The sequence below is a fragment of the Ovis aries genome, chromosome 3, assembly GCF_016772045.2.
Source record: "Ovis aries strain OAR_USU_Benz2616 breed Rambouillet chromosome 3, ARS-UI_Ramb_v3.0, whole genome shotgun sequence".
NCBI lineage: Eukaryota > Metazoa > Chordata > Mammalia > Artiodactyla > Bovidae > Ovis > Ovis aries.
The window spans coordinates 166,482,270-166,507,924 of record NC_056056.1 but is presented as its reverse complement, the minus strand read 5'-3'; the positions used below and the strand labels follow the sequence as shown (position 1 = coordinate 166,507,924).

At 40.3% G+C, this 25,655-nt stretch overlaps 1 protein-coding gene across 8 annotated transcripts in view; it reads right to left on the bottom strand.

Annotated features, from left to right (window-relative positions):
* CFAP54 (cilia and flagella associated protein 54) overlaps positions 1-25,655 on the bottom strand; it is a 330,206-nt gene that overhangs the window by 117,532 nt on the left and 187,019 nt on the right. For all 8 annotated transcript variants that reach the window (XM_015094809.4, XM_060413069.1, XM_060413070.1 and 5 more), the window contains 5 exons: positions 23,471-23,557; positions 16,960-17,082; positions 10,647-10,700; positions 4,097-4,304; positions 579-658 (listed from right to left, as the gene is read on the bottom strand). In XM_015094809.4, coding sequence (XP_014950295.2) covers positions 579-658; positions 4,097-4,304; positions 10,647-10,700; positions 16,960-17,082; positions 23,471-23,557 — 552 coding nt within the window. The remainder of the gene's footprint in view (positions 1-578; positions 659-4,096; positions 4,305-10,646; positions 10,701-16,959; positions 17,083-23,470; positions 23,558-25,655) is intronic.

Below are 25,655 nucleotides of genomic sequence, written 5' to 3'. Positions count from 1 at the left end.
CAAACTTTCAAGGAACAGATCTCTGAAGACTTCTTTGTATAGGGCAATAAATATTATATAAGGACTAGGGTAATTTAGTATAATAGTTAAGAACATGATCTGTATTTTATCAATTACATGGCATTAGTGAATTTCTAAGCCTCAATTTATTCAGCACAATATAGTTCAAAACTGATTAACAGGTACATCACAGAGTTGTGAGAATTAAATATAATGCAAAGTGCCTGTCATGTATAATAGTAAGCACTGAATAAATGGTTCTGTTGTTGCTGTTGTGAATCACTGTTATGATTAGGAGATGCCAAACAGGATATGGAAAGCTTAGATCTCATCAAATAATAAATCTTATTTTCCCCAGCAACTTAACTGAGTTAAAAGGTCAAAGTCTGACACCACTCAGCATCTGCTTTTCTCATGGGGAGTAGACCAATCTCTGGCCCCAACCCATGCTTGGGAAAGAAAAGCTAACAGATTTCCCAACAGTAAACACAAACCTGAAAGCTGGCCTGGCCAGGGCCTAAGAGTGGGCATTTTGGTAACTGATTCACTATGATTTGAGATTTTTTTTTTTAACTTACCTTTAGTGTGCTAAGAACAAAGTTTTCTTTTGATTTTGTCAGATGACAAAGTGAGCCTCCCTCATCCTTTAAACACATCTCTACAAAACACAACATTTTAGAAGAACTACATATATCTATGGTTAGCTTAAATGTGAATTCTAATTTATAAAACTTATCATTAGTTGGGAAATTTAATGTTTAAAAATCAACCACAATGATAATTAGCAATATATTGCTATATACAATGGTCCGCAAATATCATATGTTAGAAGACTGGCTGATTTTTAAAACAAATTGTGTGGGTGTGTGTGTCAGTCACTCAGTTGTGTCCAAATCTATGACCCCATGGAGTAGCCCACCAGGCTCCTTTGTCCAAGGGATTCTCCAGGCAAGAATACTGGAGAATGTTGCCATTTCCTTCTCCAAGACAATTCTGAAAGGAACTTTCATATGTTTGTTGATGCCATTCAAGTTAATCGACTTCTGATACAAAGTAGTGGTTCCTCACCTGGGATCCTATATGGTTCTCAAAGTATTCTGAGTCTTCTAGATGTTTATAATATCTCAGTAAGATCTCCTTGGAGGTGTTAGTACTGCTGATCTGCACCAGCCCCTCACTCTAAGACCAAAGAGTGAGACCGTTTGGAACAGCACAACCTACAATCCTCAAACATCTTGACATTCCTACCTATAATCCAAAGCCAGCCCTCATTCTGAGCAAGGGAGAACTGAGATAATTTAGATCACAGTCTTTGCCTGCTTTAGTAAGCTTGGCTTCTAGACTACAAGAGGGAGAAAAATGACAAGTCCTCATTTGACTAGGAATTAATGCACAAATGACCCACATAAAGAGGCTAAGTTTGTCAAGTGGAAGAGTGAGTCCAGAATAACATGGAACTGAACACTCTTGACTTCCTCCCTTTTTCCACCCTCAACCTACCTGGCTCTTCTCCTAAATTAGGAGGCTCTGGAGCTAGGGGTCAGCTGAGGACAAAGGAGGGCCCAGAAGAAAGATCTGGGTTGTGGTCTTCTTCCCTAAGGGAAAGTACGAACAGAGACAAGGATAGAAGACAAATGCCTTGGGGTTGGTATGGAGAAACCCTGGGAAGAGTCTGACCCACATCTTCCTCTGGCCCTCTTTGCCTCCTGAGCAGCAGTTCCATGTTGTATTAGGCCCCTCCCTCTTGGAGGCTCTAAATAACAAACTATGTTTTCACTGGCAGTCAGTTCCTAATCTGTTGGCCTGAAGTGAAGTGTTAATCACTGAGTCATATCCAACTCTGTGATCCCATGGACTGTAGCCCGCCAGGCTCCTCTGTCCTCAGGATTATCAAGGCAAGAATACTGGAGTGGGTTGCCATTTCCTTCTCCACAGTTGGCCTCACCATACCTGAATAATAATAAAACTTATACTTTAAAACAGAGGTCAATATTATTCTAATACCAAAACTAGACAAAGACATCATAAGAAAGAAAGAAAAAACTACACAATATATCATATGAATATGGATGCAAAAATCTTTAAGAAAATCCTAGCAAACAATCCAGGAATATATATAAAGATTTTACACCATGACCAGTGGGATTTATCCCAAGAAAGCAAGGATGATTAAACCCTCAAAAATCAACCAATATACCCTATTGATAGAATACAAAATAAAAAACATATAATCATCTTAATAGACACAGGAAAAACATTTAATAAAACCCAACACTATATTTAACTTATATGCAGAGTACATCATGCAAAATCCTGGGCTGGATAAAGCACAATCTGGAATCAAGATTGCTGGGAGAAATATCAATAACCTCAGATACACAAATGATTCCACCATTATGGCAGAAAGTGAAGAGAAACTAAAGAGCCACTTGATGAAAGTGAAAGAGGAGGGTGAAAAAGCTGGCTTAAAACTCAACTTTCAAAAAATCACGATCATGGAATCTGGTCCCATCACCTCATGGCAAACAGATGGGTAAACAATGGAAACAGTGACAGACTATTTTCTTGGGCTCCAAAATCACTCCAGGTGGTGACTGCAGCCATGAAATTTAAAGATGCTTGCTCCCTGGAAGAAGAGCTATGACCAACCTAGACAGCATATTAAAAAGCAGAGACATTGCTGACAAAGGTCCAAAGCTATGGTTTTTCCAGTAGTCATGTGTGGATGTGAGAACTGGACTATAAAGAAAGCTGAGTGCTGCAGAATAGATGCTTTTGAACTGCGGTGTTGGAGAAGACTTTGAGAGTCCCTTGGACTGCAAGGAGATCCAACCAGTCCATCCTAAAGGAAATAAGTCCTGAATATTCATTGGAAAGACTAATACTGAAGCTGAAATTCCAATACTTTGGCCACCTGATGTGAAGAACTGACTCACTGGAAAAAAAACCCTGATGCTGGGAAAGACTGAAGGCAGGAGGAGAAGGGGATGACAGAGGATGAGATGGTTGGATGCCATCACTGACTTGATAGCGTAAGTTTGAGTAAACTCCAGGAGTTGGTGATGGACAGGGAAGCCTGGTATGCTGCAGTCTATGGGGTCGCAAAGAGTTGGACACAACTGAGTGACTGAACTGAACTGAACTGAACACCGTTTCATGATAAAATCACTCAACAACTTAGGAACAGAAGAGAAATTCCTCTACCTGATCAAGGACAGCTATGAAAAACAGTTAATATCATACTTAGTAGTTTAAAAAAAACTATTTTAAGGCAACATTATTACATTTGTAAAATGCTTATATAGTTTTATATGTATATATGGGCTATAAATTCCATCCATGGATATCTTATCCCATTGAAATATATACTATAATATGAATATGTAGTGCTTCTGCATATCCCTGGATATGGCAGTATCTAGAGATATGCAAATATTCCATATCCTGGAAACAAAATGAACACACAACAAAGGATTGGTTGAATAAATCATGGGATGTTCACAGCATAGAACACCACACAGCCAAGATAGGAGACAAAGCAAAGCAGTTGACTTGGGGTGGCTTAGCAAAGTTTTCTACATAAGAACTGCAAAAAGCAGAAAAATGAAAAATACATCATCTCTTAAGCAAATGACAAATCTGATTTTGTATGTGCAGCTGACCCTTGATCAACATAGAGGTTAGGGGCACTGACCCTCCATGCAGTCAAAAATCCATGTATAATTTATACTCGGTGCTTGGTATACACAGTCCTCTATATCCACAGTTCAGCATGTGCAGAGTCAACCAACCACAGATTTACAGTATTGAAATATTCACTATTGAAAAAATTTGATATACCAGTGGACCTGCGCAATTCAAAAGTGTTGTTCAAGGGTCAACTGTACATAATATTAAAAAAGTAGACATATATGCAGATAAATTGGTGGATATGGCACCTAGACATAAGCACATATGTGTGTCATTAAGTGAACTCAGAGAAAACTATGAAAGAATACCTGCTAGAATGTTTATATGGACTATAGTCGGTAGAGTGGGGAATTGGAGGGGAAAGGAAATAAAAAAAGAAATAAGCAAAAATAAAATAAAATGTTACCTTTCAAGTTTAGAAGATTTGGTTTGCTTTTCTCATTCATAACTCCATGGCCAACTGGTTTCATTATCTGCTCTGGGACACAATTTATTGTTGCAGCCACATTTATGAAAAAGTATGCTTTAACAAATAAAAACTTATTTAAGAGATGTTGCTGGCTAACTGTAACCAGAATTACAGGCATGCCTTTATTTATTAAATCATCAAGTGCCTAAAAAAATGGAGAAAAAAATGAAAGTCAGGAAAGTAGTAAAATACTGTTTTCAGATATTATTAGCTTCAGTCCTTCTACAGTCCTTATTTGGCACAGGATGGAGGAATGGAGGGCTAGACATGAGGGACTGTAATTGGCAAGTCCATCAAGAGAGACATGACGTCATAATGATGCCAGCAGGTCCACAGTGCTACTGCCGTTCCTCAGCAGTGGGTGAGCTGCCCCAAGGTCAGCCCTGCCATGCAATGAGAGCGAACCTGGTGCTGGCATAGTGGAGGGGACAACTTAGCAAAATAGAGCAACTGAAAAAGCTCACCAGCCAGGCATGTCGGCCGCTCTGCTTTAGCTCAAGTGAATTCAGGCTCACAGGATGGAAGAAGAGGAAGAACAGGTAGACAAGCAATCCCTTCCCAGCTTAGATTCTGGGTCAATCATGAGAATGCCCACCTTGAGGACTCCCTCAACTTCCTGCCCCCTCCCTTGCACACACGCTTCCTTGGCAATTGTTCTAAGTGGTCCCACTTTACATTCTTGACCAGGCCTCAGTGCCACCTGTCATCATCCTACATTTTCCCAGTCCATTCACTCTTGCTGTCTCCTTAGACAACCACTTCATGCCCTTTTTGTTTCTAAATTCTAACACTTCCTCCCCAATGCCCCTCCCAGTGAATAACCTTGCTTCCTCTACTCAAATGAGCAAATTGAAGCAGTCAGCGTAGCGCCCACAGACCCCGCAGCTCCACCTCCCCACGCACCTGCCTCACTGCCCTGCCTTCCTTCCTGCTTCCTAAGGCTGGTGCCACTACTTAGGTCATCAGGCCCATCCCCACCAGTCTGATGAGCCATTCTCTCCTACAGTGTAAGTGTTCCCTTTCTGACAAATGCCACATAATATCACTCACACGTGGAATCCAAAATAGGACATGAGCAAACTCATCTATAAAACAGGAACAGACTCACAGACACAGTAAACAGAATTGTGGCTGCCAAGGGAAGGAGAGAGGGAAGGGACACACTGGAAATTTGGAGTTAGCATATGTAAGCTATTATATGTGGAATGGATAAACAACAAGGTCCTACTGTATAACACAGAGAACTAAATTCAGTATCCTATGATAAACTGTAATGAAAAAGAAGGTATATATGTGTATAACTGAATCACTTTGCTGTACAGCAGAAATTAATACAACATGGTAAATCAACTATACTTCAATTTGTAAAAAATGTTTCCTTTCTACAGAGACATTCTCATCAGTACACTGTCTTCTCCATTTAAAAAAGAAAAAAACAAAACGATTAACTCTCTACATTCTGACTTCTTTCTCCATTTACTACCCGAATGTTCACTTCTGTTTACAACAACAACCTACAAGGTTGTCACTATTCCAGTCTCTCTCCTTTCATTTTCTTGTAAACATACTCCATCCTTACATTGAAATCCTCTGGTCAAAGTCATCCAAGGCCTACTCTAGGTTAAATCCATGGTTCAGTTCTTAGTTTTCATAGGCAAGAATACTGGAGTGAGTAGCCATTCCCTTCTCGAGGGGATCTTTCTGACCCAGGGATCGAATCTGGGACTCCTGCATTGCAGGCAGATTCTTTACTGTCTGAGCCACCAGGGAAGCCTGCTTTATATGCTATGTTATGTTAATCTAAGACACCACTATTTTATATACCAATTAAACATTCATATGCCTGCAACTGTAAAGTGCATTCTAACTGCAGAGCTATTAAATCTTTTATTAAAATGAATGTTTAAGACTTGGTGAATTACAGTACTGCATTTGTCAGCAATATTTGACACTATTAAACCTTCCCTCTTTTGAAAATGCTCCTCTTTTGGCTTTCAAGCCACCACACTCCCTTGCTTCTTTTCCTATTCTATCCACTCCTCCTTTTCAGTCTTTTTTGCTGGTTCCTCCTCTTCTCCTAGACCTCTAAGTATTGTAGTGTCCCAGGGCTTGGTCCCCTTCTGTATCCTCATTCTCTCCCCTCAGATTATCTTAATCAGGCTCATGCTTTTAATCTCATCTAAATGCTAAGTCCTACATTTTTGTGTCTACCTCCAACTTCTCTTCTAACTCAAGACTCATGTAATCAACTTCTGACTCAATTCTTCCATTTAGAGGTCTAACAGACATCTCAAACTCAACATGTCCAAAATTTTATTCCTGATTTCCACCTCCCACCACACACACACACACACACACACACACACACACACACACACACACACACAATATAAGCTCTATGAGGACTGAGAACTTGTCTGTATTGTTTATTGGTTAATGTGTCTGATTGACAGCACCATAATAGTACCTGGCACACAAAGAAGACTCCACAGATTAGCTAAAGTGATCCCTTTAAAACATAAGTAGGGCTTCCCTGATGGCTCAGTGGTAAAGCATCTGCCTGCCAATGTAGGGTACATGGGTTTGAGCCCTGATTTAGGAAGATCCCACATAGCGTGGAGCAACAAAGCCCACGTGCAACAACTATTGAGCATATGCTCTAGAAACCAGGAGCCTCAGCTACTGAGCCCACGTGCTCTGCAACGAACGAAGCCACTGCAATGAGAAGCCCATGCACGACAACTAGAGAGGAGTCCCTACACTCTGCAACTTGAGAAAAGTCCGCGCAGCAGAGAAAACCCAGCACAGTCAAAAACAAATGAATAATAATTTTTTAAAAAGTAGATCAGGCCACACCTCTGCCCTGAATCTTCCAGTGGCTGCTCCTTTTGTTCAGAGTAAGAGCCTGGATGATGAAAGCCTTACAAGGCCCTTCTCCATGTGGGCACCCCACCACTAGCCACCCCGTTACCTCTCTGACCTGTCTCCTACTGTTCTCCCATCACTCATACAACTCAAGGAACACCAGCCAAGGTGTCCCTCACTAAATAGGCAATCCTGCCTCAGGGCCTTTGCACCCACTGTAGCCTGTTCTAAGATTATTCTTTCTCCAGATTTCATATGACTTGCAACGTTATCTGCTTCAGGTCTGTTCACCAATGTCACCTCAGTGATGACTAAGCTGATTGCCTCATTCAAAATTACAATTCCAGCCTACCCTCTTTATTGGCTGCTAGGTTCATTCTCCCCTGAAGCATGGTTCACCTTCTAACATACTATATAATTTACTCATTTATAATGATTAGACATATATCATATTTATTACTAGTCTTACCCACTAAACTACAAGCTCTTCAGAGAGCCCCTCAGGGGCTTGGAATCCATATTGTTGATTAACTGATGCATTTATTTGACAGCTCAAGAATTGTGCCTTGTACACAACAGGCTCTTGGTAAATATTTGTTAAATTAATATAAAAAGCAGATGCTAGGACTATCAATTCTAAAAAGAAGGAAATTATTTGCCTTATGCAAACTGAAAAAGAAAAGTCTTATCGTTTGAGAGATTTTGAGCCAATGCTGGCAGTGGGGAGGTCTGTTGCTGTTGTTCGTTCTCCTTGCTTAACCTCTTGTAAAGGGCAGAAAACAATACCCACATCAGAACCAGACATGGAGCATCTCTGAGACTGATTTCGTAACAAATGGTTGTACTAAGAAAATGGTTGACATTCTCCATCTAGAAAAAGGAACTTCAGACTGGCTAGGGGTGGAGGGATGTGTAGGAGAAGGTTTCTCGCTTTTATCCACAGCAAATAGTGATTTAATGAGCCCTGACAATTACACACAAACACTTGAGGATGAAAAGAAGATTAATTAGTAATGCTATCTAACACTCCTTTCTCTCTTTCTACAGAAAATATAAAATGTAATCTGAAGCATCTTAAGCAGACCAACAGTTCTGTTTTAATTAATTAGCTAATAGAAATCGGTTTTCCATTATACTGTCAGTCTCTTTGAAAAAAAAAAAAATCAGACATTCTGTTTATACCCCAAACCACTTTTATAACCAAAACCAAAAGCAGTGTTTTCAGGATGCCCTGGCATTTATGACTGGAATGAAATAAATATTCTGAAACATTCCAAGGTCTCGGAACACTAAAATTAAAGTTGAATAGAATTCTGGAAATAAAAGCAAGAATAAACAAATGGGATCTAATTAAAATTAAAAGCTTCTGCACAACAAAGGAAAATATAAGCAAGGTGAAAAGCCAGCCTTCGGAATGGGAGAAAATAATAGCAAATGAAACAACTGACAAACAACTAATCTCAAAAATATACAAGCAACTTATGCAACTCAATTCCAGAAAAATAAACGACCCAATCAAAAAATGGGCCAAAGAACTACATAGACATTTCTCCAAAGAAGACATACGGATGGCTAACAAACACATGAAAAGATGCTCAACATCACTCATTATTAGAGAAATGCAAATCAAAACCAGTGAGGTACCACTTCACACCAGTCAGAATGGCTGCTATCCAAAAATCTGCAAGCAATAAATGCTGGAGAGGGTGTGGAGAAAAGGAACCCTCCTACACTGTTGGTGGGAATGCAAACTAGTACAACCACTAAGGAGAACAGTGTGCAAATAGAACTACCTTATGACCCAGCAATCCCACTGCTGGGCATACACACCGAGGAAACCAGAATTAACAGAGACACATGTACCCCAATGTTCATCGCAGCACTGTTTATCATAGCCAGGACATGGAAACAACCTAGATGTCCATCAGCAGATGAATGGATAAGAAAGCTGTGGTACATATACACAATGGAGTATTACTCAGCCATTAAAAAGAATACATTTGAATCAGTTCTGATGAGATGGATGAAACTGGAGCCAATTATACGGAGTGAAGTAAGCCAGAAAGAAAAACACCAATACAGTATACTAACACATATATATGGAATTTAGAAAGATGGCAATGATGACCCTGTATGCAAGACAGCAAAAAAGACACAGATGTGTATACGGACTTTTGGACTCAGAGGGAGAGGGAGAGGGTGGGATGATTTGGGAGAATGGCATTGAAACTTGTATACTATCATGTAAGAATTGAATCGCCAGTCTATGTTTGATGCAGGATACAGCATGCTTGGGGCTGGTGCACGGGGATGACCCAGAAGGATGTTGTGGGGAGGGAGGTGGGAGGGGGGTTCATGTTTGGGAACGCATGTACACCCATGGTGGATTCATGTCAATGTATGGCAAAACCAATACAGTATTGTAAAGTAAAATAAAGTAAAAATAAAAATTAAAAAAAAACGTTGAATATGTATTTGTATCTTCCTAATACCAGCTCTTTCATGTCAGGCAACTTGGTTGTAAATTAAAACAAATTTTAAAACAAAAACAGTGAGTCACTTGAAGGATAATTAAAAGTGAAGTTTGCGGAATAAAATGAACAATAATAGAAAAGTAATAAGATTACATATTTAGTAAAAGGTAAATATATCAAAATTATGGAAGAAAAATAGCAATTTTGAGTAAATGTCTCTCAAAATTATTTCATAAAAATCAATAGTGAAACAGAATGCTATTTCTGAGCATTAAAAAAATGAAAACTACATGTGTCTGGCTAGATGCATTAACCATCACCTGGCTGTATGAACCACTCACCTGTCTGCAATCCCATTAACAATGATCACCATACCAACCTTCCACATTAACACTTTCTAGTGGAACAAATAACTGGTACTCTTAAGATTTTTTTTAATGACTTGAAAAAATATACTTAAATGCTCATAGGTCATCAAAAGCTTAAAACCCAATCATTCAATTATTGACAAGAACAAACTTACTGAGATGGGCAATCTGGTCCTCTCTTTGTAAAAAAATAGTGGGAAAGTCAGAGGAATTGTTTATGAAAATGCCGTATGAAAATATTCCTTTAGCTAACCCTGCAGGGGAAATCATATTGCAATACATTAAAGTATCAAATCAATGCAGTTGTGCACCTCATATTTACACAACATTATGTGTCGATTACATCCCAGTAAAAAACTGAAAAAGAAAAGAAAACCTTCCAAACACTGGTTGAGAGGCCATCTCAGACTGGGGCAAGGGTCTAAGTAAAAGCAGTATTGAATAGGTGGCCAATTAGAAAATCCTTTACTTATGATCAAAGTTACTAGGTAACTAAGATAAATATTAGATGCTTGGCATGGCTAGATAAGACACTGAAGATCATGTATAACTGAAAAATTGAGGAGCAATAACTGATATTTGTTGCATCTGAAAAGCAGATCAGTTTGGGTCCAACCATACCGCTGGCTTCAGTATTTGGAGGTAAAACCCCTTTACTAGAATAGAAGAATATATTCATAGCAGGTGCTCAAAAACAAAGATTATACACACCAAATAGATTGAAATGACTCAAAAATTATCCATACTAAAAAGCCAAAGTTTATGAAATGTTATCCTTACCTGCATATTTTCTTTACTAATAAGAGGTTTTCCCGAGTCAAATGATTGAAATTGCTGTCAACATACAAAATGTTAACATTAGAAACAAGAGTACTGAGTAGTCTGTTAGATGAAAACATTAATGTGTTCTAAACTATTTTTAAATACCATTTTTTACTATAAAAGTAATACATGCTCTAGTCAGAAAAGGCAAGTATAGTATAAAGAAGAAAGCAAAAACATCTTTAGGTTGTTAATGTTAATATCTTGGTGTCTTTACTACCAACTTCCTTCTGATGTATTTTAAAGCTTTATATATGGATTTGTGTTCGTTTTCACTAAATGTTACATCATAATTATTGTCTTAAGCCATTATTTGTAAACCTCATCCAACAGCTCAATGACACTCTAGCCTACGAATGTACTGGGGTTGGCCAAAAAGTGTGTTTGGGTTTTTCTGTAACATCCTATGGAAAAGCCTGAGAGAACATTTTGGCAATCCCAGTAGCATAATAACTTATCCTCTTGCCTACTGTTAGGCAAAGAGGACCACTTTCCACCTTCACCCCACCATTCAGCCCTGTACTAAATAATATTGGTGATGAGTATTTCTGATTAGCACCTTTGAATAGATTCCTGGAAGCAGAAGTGCTGGGTCATAAGAATAAGAGGCTTCCCTGGTGGCTGAGACAGTAAAGAATCTGCCTGCAGTGCAGGAGCCCAGGATTCCATCCCTGTGTTGGGAAGATCCCCTGGAGTAGGAAATGGCAACCCATTCCAGTATTCTTGCCTGGAAAATCCCATGGACAGAGGAGACTGGCGGGCTATAGTTCATAGGGTCACAAAAGTCAGACATGACTGAGGGACTAACACACACACACAGCTCAGTTTACCTTCTACCCACGCTGTATGAAAAGGATTAGTGCAGTTTCAACGGCATTGCATATTAGCACCTATTTTTTTTTTTTTTTGCCAGTTTGAGGTAAAATTGTATTACTCTTCAGAATGATGCTTTTTGTGGTTCTTTCCTTGTTTGTGAGTTACCTGCTAATATGGTCTAAATATAATGTTGCCTTAGAAAACATTCATTTGCTGCAGAACATTGTTGTATCATTATGAGTGTGCATCCCCCTTGGTACAGAATACCTTTTAAAAGGCACCTGTTCTCAGGCATCAGTACTAATACCTCACTCACATCCTTGTGGTCACCTGGAAGTCACCAGCATCTTCCATGAATAGGTCATTCATATGTGGATGGTATCCTACTTCAAGAACCTGGACCTCTCTACCTGAGGGTAGTCTGCGGCCACAAGAGAGTTTCAGGAGAGGCTGGACACATAAGGAGCAGCCACTACCCATGAGGGGTGAGGGACTGTCTCTCCGTGGCCCCGACTGCCCATGGCAGTGATCTCATTAACACTCTTTGGAGTGGTTTTCCTTATTTTGCTGTCTGACTTTCCCCCTTACTCACAGTTCTTCCTGGAGTCACCGGCCAAACATACTGTGAAAGTGAAAGTTGCTCAGTCGTGTCCGACTCTTGTGACCTCATGGACTATATCTATATAGTCCATGGAATTCTCCAGGCCAGAATCCTGGAGTGGGTAGCCTTTCCCTCCTCCAGGAGATCTTCCCAACCCAGGAATCAAACCTAGGTCTCCCACATTGCAGGTTCATTTTTTACCAGCTGAGTCATAAGGAAAGTCCCCTGACCACACTACTTGTTCCCAAATCTTTATCTCAGGATCTGATTTTGAGGGACCTCTAAATCAAGACATCATGCATAGCTCTTAAGGGAAGAAAGTGTTGGTAAGTGTTTAAAGACATTCCTTTTTTTTTTTTTTTTTTGAAGGTAGTCTTTATCTCCTTGAATACGTTGAAAAGTGAGTAAGCAAATCCAGGGTGAGACTTCTGGTGATATAATTTTAAGAAGTTTAATGACGGGACTTTAGATTTGGTGATGAGAACAGAAACTCAATATGAGTATGTTTAAAAATAGAATTTTTTAAAAGCCTGTGAAAAGTCCAATCAATCTGTAAGATTTTTTTCAGTAACTGCTTTTACACTGAAATCTAATTCATTAATCCTTTCTTTAAATAACTAGCCTGCAGCCCAAGAACACTGGCACCTATTTTAATTATAAACCCTGAATGTACTTCCTCTTTTAATTACACTTTTAAAATTCCCAACTGAAGCTGGAAAGCTGCACAATAATTTTGAGAATAAAAAATGTGAAGTCACAGTCCATCAGGAGACAATTTGCCCCCGCTTTTGTCTTATGCAAACGAGTTGATTAAAAAAATGAAGTTTGGAATTTATCTATATACATAAGTTTCAGTTTGGATTGGCGGGCTATAGTCCGTTATGTCGGAGAAGGCAATGGCAACCCACTCCAGTACTCTTGCCTGGAAAATCCCATGGACGGAGGAGCCTGGTGGGCTGCAGTCCATGGGGTCATGAAGAGTCGGACACGACTGAGCGACTTCACTTTCACTTCTCACTTTCATGCAGTGGAGAAGGAACTGGCAATCCACTCCAGTGTTCTTGCCCGGAGAATCCCAAGGATAGGGGAGCCTGGTGGGCTGCCATCCATGGCGTCACACAGAGCCGGACACGACTGAAGCGACTGAGCACATGGGTTTCAGGCTGCTTGTTTATTTGCTTTGGTGATACCAGTGACTACTGAAAACTTTCTCTTGCTTCCCATTCTACCTGGCTGACTTCCCTTCCCTTCTTGTCTTCTGGACCCTAAGTGTGGAGCATCCCAACATTCAGTCCTCTGACTTCTACTTTTCACTGTGCCTTGGTCCCCAGCTGATTTCACCCAGTCCCATGATTTTTTAACTCTCTGTTAATGCTCCCAAACTCACCTGCAGCCCTAACCTCTCCTCTGAATCATATACTCTCTGCACCTACACAGGCAGCCTCTCCACCTGTTTGTCTGTTAGGAATCTCACACTTAACCCGCTCCACCCTGCCTCAGAGCAGCAGGACTCCCCATCTCAGTCAATGAAAACACTTTCCTACCAGCTGCTCATGTTGAAGCTGTGTGGTCATGCTTAACTTCTTTCTCTTACCTCCTATATCTCAACCAGCTCTGCCTTAGCTACACATCCAAAACTTCACCACATTTCTTTCCTTCCTTCCTGTTACCTCTAACCATGGTCATGTCTCACTCAGCTCATTTGCAAAGCCCTTCTCCCTGGTCTCTCGATTTATACTCAACCTCATCCACCACCCATTCCCCAAATAGCAAGCAAGTGGTTCTCTGAAACTTACTACGATTGCATCAGTCTTCTTTCAAAGCTTTGCCAGGTTTCTCATATTCAAAGCAAACTCTAGTCCTCACCCAGCCCTGTGTGATCCAACATGACCTAGCTCCTGGGTGCTGCCCTGTCCTCTTCTTTCTCTCCAGTCTGGGCCCAGCCTCACGTGGCCTCTCTAGTTTTCCACAACCACATCTTCCAAGCCTTTCCTCTCGTATTTCCTCTTATTGGGAAGGTTGTTCCCTCAAATCTTCCACTCCTTATTAGATTTCCCAAACCACCCTCAATAAGACATTTGCCTACCACTCTGGCCACTTCCTATCCCCTCAACTCAGCTTGATCATCCTTCACACCATTGTCACCATCTGACATATAGTTGTGTGCTTAATACGCTTATTATTTGTCTTCCTCACTAGACCATCCAATGGTAATGTGCCTTCAGGAAGGTAAGAACTCCATTTATCCTTCCATGGCTCTGTCTCCATGTCTGGAATAGTACCTATATTCAGTCAGCATTCAATAAACATTTTTCAATGAATTAAAATATGATTTTAATAACAAAACTATTTACAATAAGGAAAAGTTGTTGCTTGAGAAACAAACAAGAAAACACTGATCATTTAACCCAGGTAAGATGAATTAGTTGGGCCATAGAAAATGAACCAAAAAACCCAACAGACTTCCAGATAGACAGCTAGCTAGATAGAAATACAGTGGAGGGCTGATTCCAGGATTCATCCCTCAACCACCTTTACCAAAATCTGCGATGTTTAACTACTTATATGAAATAGCACAGTATTTGCACATATCTTAGGCATATTCTCCCATATATCTTAAATCATCTCTAGATTATTTATAATGTATAATTCAATGTAAATGCTATGTAAGTTACTGTAAATACAATGTAAATGCTATGTAAGCAACTGTTAGCAGGAAAATTTGAATTTTACCTTTTGGAACTTTCTGGAATTTTTTCCCAAATATTTTGAACCATGGTTGGTTGAAACTGCAGGTGTATAGACACACACACACACACACATATCCTATCACCTACTGAATGTCCCTCTTAGGCTAAAAAGTGAAATAATCAAACCTGGGTCTCCCACATTGTAGGCAGATTCTTCACTGTCTGAGCCACTAGGGAAAACTTCCTCTTAGATTACCTCAGTACAATAAATATTAACACTGTAGCAGTCATATTGAGAAAAAGCAGCAACATTTTAGTGGGACACACTGAAGTAATATATGCATTATATGTAAATATACTGTCAGCCTATGCAAATATTTTTCAAGATTTATAGCCATTCCACAGTTTCTTTTAGGTCCTCCAAATTTGAATCCCACCAGCATGTGTTGCGTCTGTCAGTCTCACTCCTCACACACATGGTCCCTCCTAGGAAACTGACTTGTTCCCTTCTCCTGTTTCCTTTATTGCTGGCCTGTGGATGAGCGTCCAAATAACTAACCTAAGCAAGATCACCCAGTGATTCCCAGATCACCGAAAACACCAAAGCAGAGGAAAATAATAGCTCACTCTGATTTATATTTGAAGGTCAGTATTCAGTCCCTATGGCACCCCACTCCAGTACTCTTGCCTGGAAAATCCCATGGACAGAGGAGCCTGGTAGGCTGCAATCCATGAGGTCGCTAAGAGTTGGACACGACTGAGCAACTTCACTTTGACTTTTTACTTTCATGCACTGGAGAAGGAAATGGCAACCCACTCCAGTGTTCTTGCCTGGAGAATCCCAGGGACAGGGGAACCTGCTGGACTGTCGTCTATGCGGTCGCACAGAGTCGGACACGACTGAAGTGACTTAGCAGCAGCAGCAGCAGCAGCAGCATTCAGTCCCTGGGTTGGGAAGATTCCCTGGAGAAGGGAATGGCAACCCACTCCAGTATTCTTGCCTGAAGAATCCCATGGACAGAAGAGCTTTGTGGGCTACAGTCCATGGGTCACAAAGAGTCAAACAAGACTGAGTGACTAACACACACATTCATTTTCAAGGATGCTTCACTTATGCAATTTACAAATACCAATTAAGCAAGCCAGGTAAAACTCTCTCCCAGTCCAATCAGTTCAGTTCAGTTCAGTTGCTCAGTCATGTCCGACTCTTTGCAACCCCATGAACTGCAGCATGCCAGGCCTCCCTGTCCATCACCAACTCCCAGAGTTAACCCAAACCCACGTCCATAGAGTCGGTGATGTCATCTAGCCATCTCATCCTCTGTCGTCCCCTTCTCCTCCTGCCCTCAATCCCTCCCAGCATCAGAGTCTTTTCCAGTGAGTCAACTCTTCGCATGAGGTGGCCAAAGTACTGGAGCTTCAGCTTTAGCATCATTCCTTCCAAAGAACACCCAGGACTGATCTCCTTAAAGCTTGAAAAACTAGAACATTTTCTCCTCATAAAAATCAGAAGAAATTTGAACATACGCTTAACTTTTTGGTATAAAATATTAATATATAAATCAAAATATCCAAATAAAACTTGAAGAGAGACTGTTTTGACTAAAAATGTTAATTAGAAATTACAAGCTCAGATTCAAAAGTCTAAGAGGCAGTGGCTAATAAATACGTCCCCTGAGACTTTCCATGATAACACAGAGTCAAAATTCCACAGTCAAAACCTACCCCCAGACCACACTCCTATCCTTGTCTTGACACTCACCCCTCCATTTCAGACAAAGGAAGCCTTGTGTATGTCTGAGGTTAGCTCTAATCAGTCTTGGTGGCTCACACTGTAAAGAATCTGCCTGCAATGAGGGAGATCCAGGTTTGATCCCTAGGTCAGGAAGATCCGCCTGGAGAAGGGCATGACAACTCACTCCAGTATTCTTGCCTGGAGAATTCCATGACAGAGGAGCCTGTCATGGACAGAGGAGTCCATGGTGTGATCAAGAGTCAGACACTACTGAACGATTAGTACAATAATCATCCTTAAAAGAAGTCTGCAGTGCCAGAGACTTGTAAATACCACTAGTGGAAGGATTTCCTAGATTTTAGGAATGTAGTTTTCAAAATGACCTTGAAACGGTTAAAAAACAGCTTTGAATTAAATTGGCAGGCTTACCTTCATTTTTCCAGTAGGTTTATAGCTGGTGGGTACTGAAGAAGGCATATTTTTTGCATAAAATATCTGGGATAGCTCATGAAAGGCTTCAGAAAAGAATCCTAAATCTGTAAGGACTTCTATCTTTAAAGGAATGAAAACAAAAGAGAAACACTAAATTAAACCATTTGTTTCACTTACAAAATTAAAATTTTAGAGAAAAGTCATCAACTTTCTGATATCCAAGATGTCGGCTTTGTATTGGAAACAGATAATAATTAACATTCCGACAACACGGTTGTGGAGACGCATGTGTCTGTGCCTAAGCCAGCTCACATGTACAGAGACCAAGAAAACTAGGGAAGCACAGCAAGTGACTTTTCAAGACATGGCCATTCATCAGTGATAACAGATGCAAACACGTTTAAAGAAATAAGATAGACATGGAAGCATTTTAAACAATTTACTTCATCCTTTTGTCCCCATGGTAAAGTATGGCTAACACTCTGGCCACCTGATGTCACCAACTCATTGGCAAAGACTCATCAGAAAAGACACTGATGCTAGGAAAGATTGAGGGCAAGAAGAGAACAGGATGGCAGGGCATGAGACAGCTGGATGGCATCACTGACTCAATGGACATGAGTTTGAGCAAACTCCAGGAGACAATGGAGGACTGGGAAGCCTGGCATGCTACAATCCATGGGGTCACAAAGAGATGGACATGACTGAGCAACTGAACAACAACAACAAAATATGGTTTCAAACAAAGACAAAACAGGGACTTTGCTGGTGGCCCAATGGTTAAGAAGCCACCTTCCAATATAGGGGACTCTCCATTCCTGGTTGCGGAATTAAGAGCCCACATGCCACAGGGCAACTAAGCCCATTTTCCACAACTACTGAACTGGCACGCTCTGAAACCAGTGCAACACAATTAGAGAGAAGCCCACAGGCTGCAACAGACGATTCTGCTGCCACATCTAAGACCCAAGGCAGCCAAATAAATGAAAAAGAAGGACAACACAAAACACTTCTGCTCTAATACTCTGGGGGATGTCAAATTCAACCAGGAGATGAATTCCACAGTGCATCAGCTGTGCATTTTCTTATCCACAATGAATGGACACTGTCGATTTTACAGACATGTACTTAACAGCATTAGTCAATTGGTAACTATATACTGTACATGGTTTATTTTGAATATAACCTAGCAAGACTTTCAAGAAGGAAATTACAGGAAGAAAAGGAAAGATCCTGATCAAATACATGCATTTGTTCAAAATGTAAATTGAGCTTCTCTTCTGCACAGAGCCATCTTGAAGGTTACATCCATTGGATAAATTATTAGCTAAATTTAAGTGATACATAAAGATATATCCAGTATGAAAAGACATAAAAGGTACTGACAAAATACTGTGTTGCAAATTGTGATCTGGAGGAACTTCTCTGAGAAGAAAACTTTCAAGAGAATATTTGGGAAATGATATGATGGAGGGAGATGTGAAAATCTGCTGAAGGCACCTTGAATACAAAGGTCATGTGGTGACAGAAGCAATCCTGGGGTCCTGGTGTGTTCAGGGAACAGCCTGTGTGGCAGGAGCTTAGACAGAGGAGAAGAGGGTTGGCAGCTAGGTGTGAATGGTGGCCAGTCGACCAGAGTGGAGCCTTGGGATTTGATTTTCTGCATGATAAGTGATTGAAGACTTTTTAACAGGGCAGGGTTTGTACCTGACTGATGTTTTGAAAACATCTAGTGAATCACAAGCTGGAATTAAGACTGCCAGAAGAAATATCAACAACCTCAGATATGCAGATGATGCCATTCCAATGGTAGACAGTGAAGAGGAACTAAAGAGCCTCTTGATGAGAGTGAAAGAGGAGAGTGAAGAAGCTGACTTAAAACTCACCATTCAAAAAAATTAAGATCATGGCATCTGGTCCCATCACTTCATGGCAAATGGGGAGAAAGTGGAAACAGAGATAGACCTTATTTTGTTGGGCTCCAAGATCACTATGGATGGGGACTGCCGCCATGAAATTAAAAGATACTTGCTCCTTGGAAGGAAAGCCATGACAAAACCCAGATGGCATATTAAAAAGCAGAGACGTTACTTTGCCAACAAAGGTCCATCTAGTCAAAGCTATGCTTCTTCTTTTTTTGTTGTTTTTTTTTGTTTGTTTGTTTTTGTTTGTTTGTTTGTTTTTTAGTTTTTTAGTTTTTAAATTTTAAAATCTTTAATCCTTACATGCGTTCCCAAACATGAACCCCCCTCCCACCTCCCTCCCCATAACATCTCTCTTGTAGTCATGTAAGGATGTGAGACCTGGACCATAAAGAAGGCTGAGTGCTGAAGAATTCATGCTTTCAAACTGTGGTGCTGAAGAAGACTCTTGAGAGTCCCTTGAACAGCAAGATCAAACCAGTTAATCTTAAGGGAAATCAACATTGAATATTTATTGGAAGGACTGATGCTGGAGCTCCAATACTGTGGCCACCTATGCAAAAAGCCATCTCATTGGAAAAGACCCTGATGCTGGGAAAGACTGAAGGCAAAAGAAGGTGGCAGAGGATGAGACGGTTGGATGGCATCACTGACTCAATGGACATGAGTTTGAGGAAACTCTGGGTGATAATGAAGGATAGGGAAGATTGGTGTGCTGCAGTCCATAGAGTCGCAAAGCACTGGACACAACTTAGCCACTGAACAGCAACAAGTGACTTCATAGAGGACAGAAAATAGTAAACTGGGAGCAAGGAGTAAAATACACACTTGGATGAAGGTGACATATTTCTAAAACAAAATCCAATTTATCCTTGACACATATACTCATCTTACTCTCTTTTCCTTTATATTATCTTAGGAATCTCAAGAGTGTACCAACTTTAAAGAAATAAAAAGGTGAGTTAGAAGGAAACAGGATGTGAGAAGAACATAAAAATAAAACATACAAAGTCAGGAGAATATTTTTAATGAAGAGAAAATGGCTTGCCTATTGAGTTGCACACTTTGGCTCTTGCCTAATACACTTTGGGCTCTAATCTCCCTGGTGTTATATAATACCAAAGCAGGCATTAGGGAGTCAACTGAACTCCCTGCTCCTTAGAGGAAACATTTCCCCATATCTGTGTGAGGTCAGTCTCCTCTGGTTTTGAATGTGAGATTGCTGTACATGGACCACTTGTAACTGTTCAGGCTGCCTCTGGTTCAGTTTATCAAATGAATCTGACCATTTGAAAAAGCCATGGTGATAATAATAGACGTATTTTCAGAAACACTGTGAACATAAACAAGCCAGGTAGAAAAAAGAACCACCCATAAATCAACCATTCAGTCACACAAATACAGAACTATTGGTACCCTTCCCAGGAATGCTGGATGTTTTCAGAGTAATGCATCTTTTAGGAAGCCAGACAAGTTGATCATAAAGAGGTCTTAAAGCTTTCCCTGAAAGACATTAGAGCACTGGCAGAGACTTAACAGTGTGATTTATTGCTGTTTGATTTGTCAGAAAGCATCATTATTTACTGTTTCCTGACTGTGACTTTTCCCTTTTCCCACTCACTGACCCCAGTTTAGTTTGGGAAGGTCAGACAAATTACTCACAGGGTCTGTCATTTCTTCTTCTGTATGATGCAACAGCTGCCCCTTTTCATGGGTTCTGGCAATGCTGTGGTTGAGTTATGCTACGCCAATAAGATCCTACTCTCATCTCACTCTACTCCTAACACTCCTACCAGATACATCTGATCTCATCCTTCTCCTGATCAAAACTGTCATGAATTCCCCCTCTCAGACCAAGACTACAGGAGACTCTCCATAGTTCTTCACTGACTTCTAAGCTACTCAAGTACAAAAAGAGTTGCCAAGTGCTAACAATCCAATAAAAAATAGTCACTTAATCAAAAACTTTGTTCGAGATTCTTTCAATGCCTTTCTGATCTCCTTCTGACACGGTAGTGATGATCACTGCAACCCTGCCAAGCTTCTTGTCTCCTAGTGACACCAGGATAACACTGTCACCCTACTCTGACTCCACACCTCCTCATTTCTCTCACTGCTCACCCTCCACATTACGTCTCAGCTTGGAGTTCAAGAGTGGGCCCACAGTCTCCTCCACACCCTGGGCCTCTGGTGTCTTCATGCCATCTTCTCCAAACTGCCTACTCAAGACCCCCACTCCAGTCCTACCAAGCCCCTCCAGCCTCCTAAAACAAGTCAACACTTTCTCACCTCTATACCTTTCAAACAGTTGTCAGCTGACAATGTTCCCTTCTTCCTCTCTCCTGCTCAGTTAGTTCTACTCTTTTCAAACCTAAATCTTATCTATGTACTTGGTAGAGCCTAGAGACCCAAAGCCCTCTTCCCCTCTTTCAAGCTCCTGGAAATGGTGTTCATCACACTCATCTGGAAATGATCAACTGGGAGGTACACACACATAATGTCCTGTCTCTCTTCCCTGTTTTCACTTCCTTACAAGCAAGGGCCATGGGTTACATTTCTTCCATCAGAGTTACTAACAGTGCCTTTATGAGGAGATACTTGATAAATGTTGCTTCAGAGATAAAGCAGTAAACATTTACCAAGTATCTTCTTGATGAGTTCCCACTGAACACCAAGGAGAATGTGGACAGTAGGCATGTGATATATGTCTAAAGAGTTTAAATTCAATTTAATAATTAATTATTGAATATCAAGTATATGAATTTACTACTCAAGACACTATAAGGAACCAAAAGATGAATAAGACACATGCCCTAGCCTCGAGAATTTTTCAGTTTTGAAGAGAGTGCTATCTTAAAAACAGAGAGGGAAAAGTTGTATGCAGCTTTTTAAACAGTGTTATTGAAATTCAAAAGTCAGAGAACTCTTAAAGAGTTCAGTAACTCAGAATTCATGGCTGAAAACCAATTACTTATTCCTAGGTTAAAATGGATTATCTTAAGAGTACCAGAACTTCTCTTACAGAAGGTATTATCTTTATTAAGAAAGAGAATGTGATAGACTATTTGGTCTGAAAACACAGGCACACAGGTTGGATCCTGGAGAGAGCAATTCAAAGGGAAATCTTATTTTCCCTTGTTACAGCATTTAAACGATCTGAGGAAGGAGGGTTTTTCCAAAAAAGGAGGACAGCTCAGCCAAGGGAGTGTTGGTGCCACTCACTCCCAACTGAGCGTGCACATCTTGTCCCAACCCCATATTCGGTAATGCCTAGTTGGCAGGCTAAAGTCAACAGCAGTGGGAGTATTTATCCCATAGAAATTGCAAATGCTACAAAATGCTATAAAATCAAGGCTTTTATATATTTTTAGAGTGGGTTGTGGAGAATTTACCAGCACGAAATATTTTAAACTCAGAGATGCCAAATATTCTAAGTCGCAAGTGCCTCCCTAGTGACTCCATGGTAAAGAATATGCCTGCCAATGCAGGAGACGTGGGCTTGATCTCTGGGTCAGGAAGATTCTCTGGAGAAGGAAAGAGCAACCAATTCCAGTATTCTTCCTGGGAAATCTCATGGACAGAGGAGCCAGGTGGTTCCTCTGACTACATGGCTACTGTCCATGTAATCACAAGAGAGTCAGACACGACTGAGCAACTAAAAACAACAAACTTGCCTTATGTTCCCAGTTTTCAGTAAAATCTGATATAGAAATAAAGACCTTAGGTGAATGCAATGTGTGTATGTGTGTTTTGCTTGTGTGTGTGTATGTGTTGAGTGTTTGTGTGTATGTGTGTGTGTAAAATATGGAATAGGGTTGGATTCCATATTAGAGATGAGGAGGTGCAGAACAGGAAGCAAATTTGCTGGCTATTGAGAGGATCCAGGTGCAAAACAAATTCAACATAAGTGGGAGCCTCTGACAAGGGGTGACCAGGGGAAAAACAGAAAAGGAGACGCTTGACATTCTGCACTCCACATGGGGCTCAAGCCAACTACACAAAAATCTTGAAGGTAGAGAGCCTCCTGACTTTTAGGGGGTACATAATTAGTTGTAATTTAGTATTTGTGAATTTTATCACTTCAATTACCTATGCCATGAAAAACTCTTGTGCACCATGATATACAAAAGATCCTTAGCAAAAACAACTCACAAACTTTGAAAAATGACTCATTAGTCTTAATGAGAAACCAGTCATTCAGAAATGGTGATTTCTGGACTGAATGTTGTTGGGTTAGCCTGTTAACAGGCGTAGCTGTTCCTCACTTTACTGTGGGCCCAATGCATAAAACTGCGCAGAAAAAATCCCATGAACAGAGGAACCCGGTGGGCTACAGTCCATGGGGTAGCAGAAGAGTTGGACATGACTTAGGGACTGAACAACAACAAAACAAAGCATAAAATGATTTAAGCTTTCTACCCAGCTCTTTCTTATACATTATGATAATGTTGGGTAAGGTTTTTAATATCAGTTCAACACCATGTATTACTATCAGCTTATGATTATGAGTATTAGAACCAAAGTATTTTAAGATGATATCTTCAATAGTTGAAAAATATCAAATGTCTTAAAACCTTGAAACATACCTTGAGGATTCTTGCTTCCAGATTTCTGACAAAGTCTTGGCAAATTACAGAAACAAAATATTGGTACAATGCAAGGAGAGGCAGAATCTACCAAGAGAAAAACACTCTGTTTTGAAACATGTTATCAAGTTAATAATCTAACAATACAATATTAATGCAAGAGATGTTGTACAAAATCATGATTTATTTTTTCTATATTAAAAGACTGTATTATTTGGTATAAGTGAAATGATCTGCCTAGCATATTCTTCATGATTTTATCAAAAGTTCAAAGTGCTATCAGTGACTTATAGTTCCAAGTAGATGTCACTTGGTACCCAAACCTAGGTTTCACATTTCCATAAGCATGGAAAAATAAAACTCAAGTTAATCATCCTTCCTGAAAAAAATTAATTCAACATATATATATGAATTACTGAGGCCTGTGGAAACATTCTAGCAAATAAGCTATCATATAAACCCAGAATTTAAAACAAAGGAACTCATATCCATCATCTCAATGTCAACTGCTATTGTCGTCAACTGAAATCTCTCTATCAGCAAAAAAAAGTATAACATGCCTGTCATATGAATATCAGACATTGTTGAATGGGAAAAAATCTAACTCCTTGCCATCACAGAACATATATTCTACTGCTTAAAACTCAAGCTTACTTTTCACATAATATTTTTATTTTCCTAGAATTAACCCCAAAGTTCAAGTCTTCTTGATGTCCCATAGATGTATGTGAAAGCTTGTAGACTATCAATTTTTCACTTGCCCTGACCATGATTTAGCTAAAGGCAGGTGTTAAAGGATAGTTTTGCCTGGACTTTTGAACAGTTCTCAACTGCAACTTAAAATTGAAGTTCACTTCCTGCAGCTAGGTCCTGCCCCATCAAAGGAAGATGGAGCAAGAATGGGGATTTGGATCCTTATTATTTAGCAAACTATGTCCCATTATTCCACAGCAAGGGGTCCCTTGGTAAATTTTACATATTACAGCAATCCCCTTAGGCACTTCTAGAAGGTTCAGTTCAGTCGCTCAGTCGTGTCTGAGACTCTTTGCAACCCCATGAATCGCAGCATGCCAGGCCTCCCTGTCCATCACCAACTCCTGGAGTTCACTCAGACTCACGTCCATCGAGTCTGTGATGCCATCCAGCCATCTCATCCTCTGTCGTCCCCTTCTCCTCCTGACCCCAATCCCTCCCAGCATCAGAGTCTTTTCCAATGAGTCAACTCTTCTCATGAGGTGGCCAAAGTACTGGAGTTTCAGCTTTAGCATCATTCCTTCCAAAGAAATCCCAGGTCTGATCTCCTTCAGAATGGACTGGTTGGATCTCCTTGCAGTCCAAGGGACTCTCAAGAGTTTTCTCCAAAACCACAGTTCAAAAGCATCAATTCTTCAGCACTCAGCCTTCTTTACAGTCCAACTTTCACATCCATACATGACCACAGGAAAAACCATAGCCTTGACTAGACGGACCTTAGTCGGCAAAGAAATGTCTGCTTTTGAATATACTATCTAGGTTGGTCATAACTTTTCTTCCAAGGAGTAAGCGTCTTTTAATTTCATGGCTGCAATCACCATCTACAGTGATTTTGGAGCCCAAAAAAATACAGTCTGACACTGTTTCCACTGTTTCCCCATCTTTTTTCCATGAAGTGCTGGGACTGGATGCCATAATCTTCGTTTTCTGAATGTTGAGCTTTAAGCCAACTTTTTCACTCTCCACTTTCACTTTCATCAAGAGGCTTTTTAGTTCCTCTTCACTTTCTGCCATAAAGGTGGTGTCATCTGCATATCTGAGGTTCTTGATATTTCTCCCAGCAACCTTGATTCCAGCTGGTGCTTCTTCCAGCCCAGCGTTTCTCATGATGTACTCTGCATAGAAGTTAAATAAGCAGGGTGACAATATACAGCCTTGACGTACTCCTTTTCCTATTTGGAACCAGTCTGTTGTTCCATGTCCAGTTCTAACTGTTGCTTCCTGACCTGCATACAGATTTCTCAAGAGGCAGGTCAAGTGGTCTGGTATTCCCATCTCTTTCAGAATTTTCCACAGTTTATTGTGATCCACACAGTCAAAGGCTTTGGCATAGTCAATAAAGCAGAAATAGATGTTTTTCTGGAACTCTCTTGGTTTTTCCATGATCCAGACAATGTTGGCAATTTGATCTCTGGTTCCTCTGCCTTTTCGA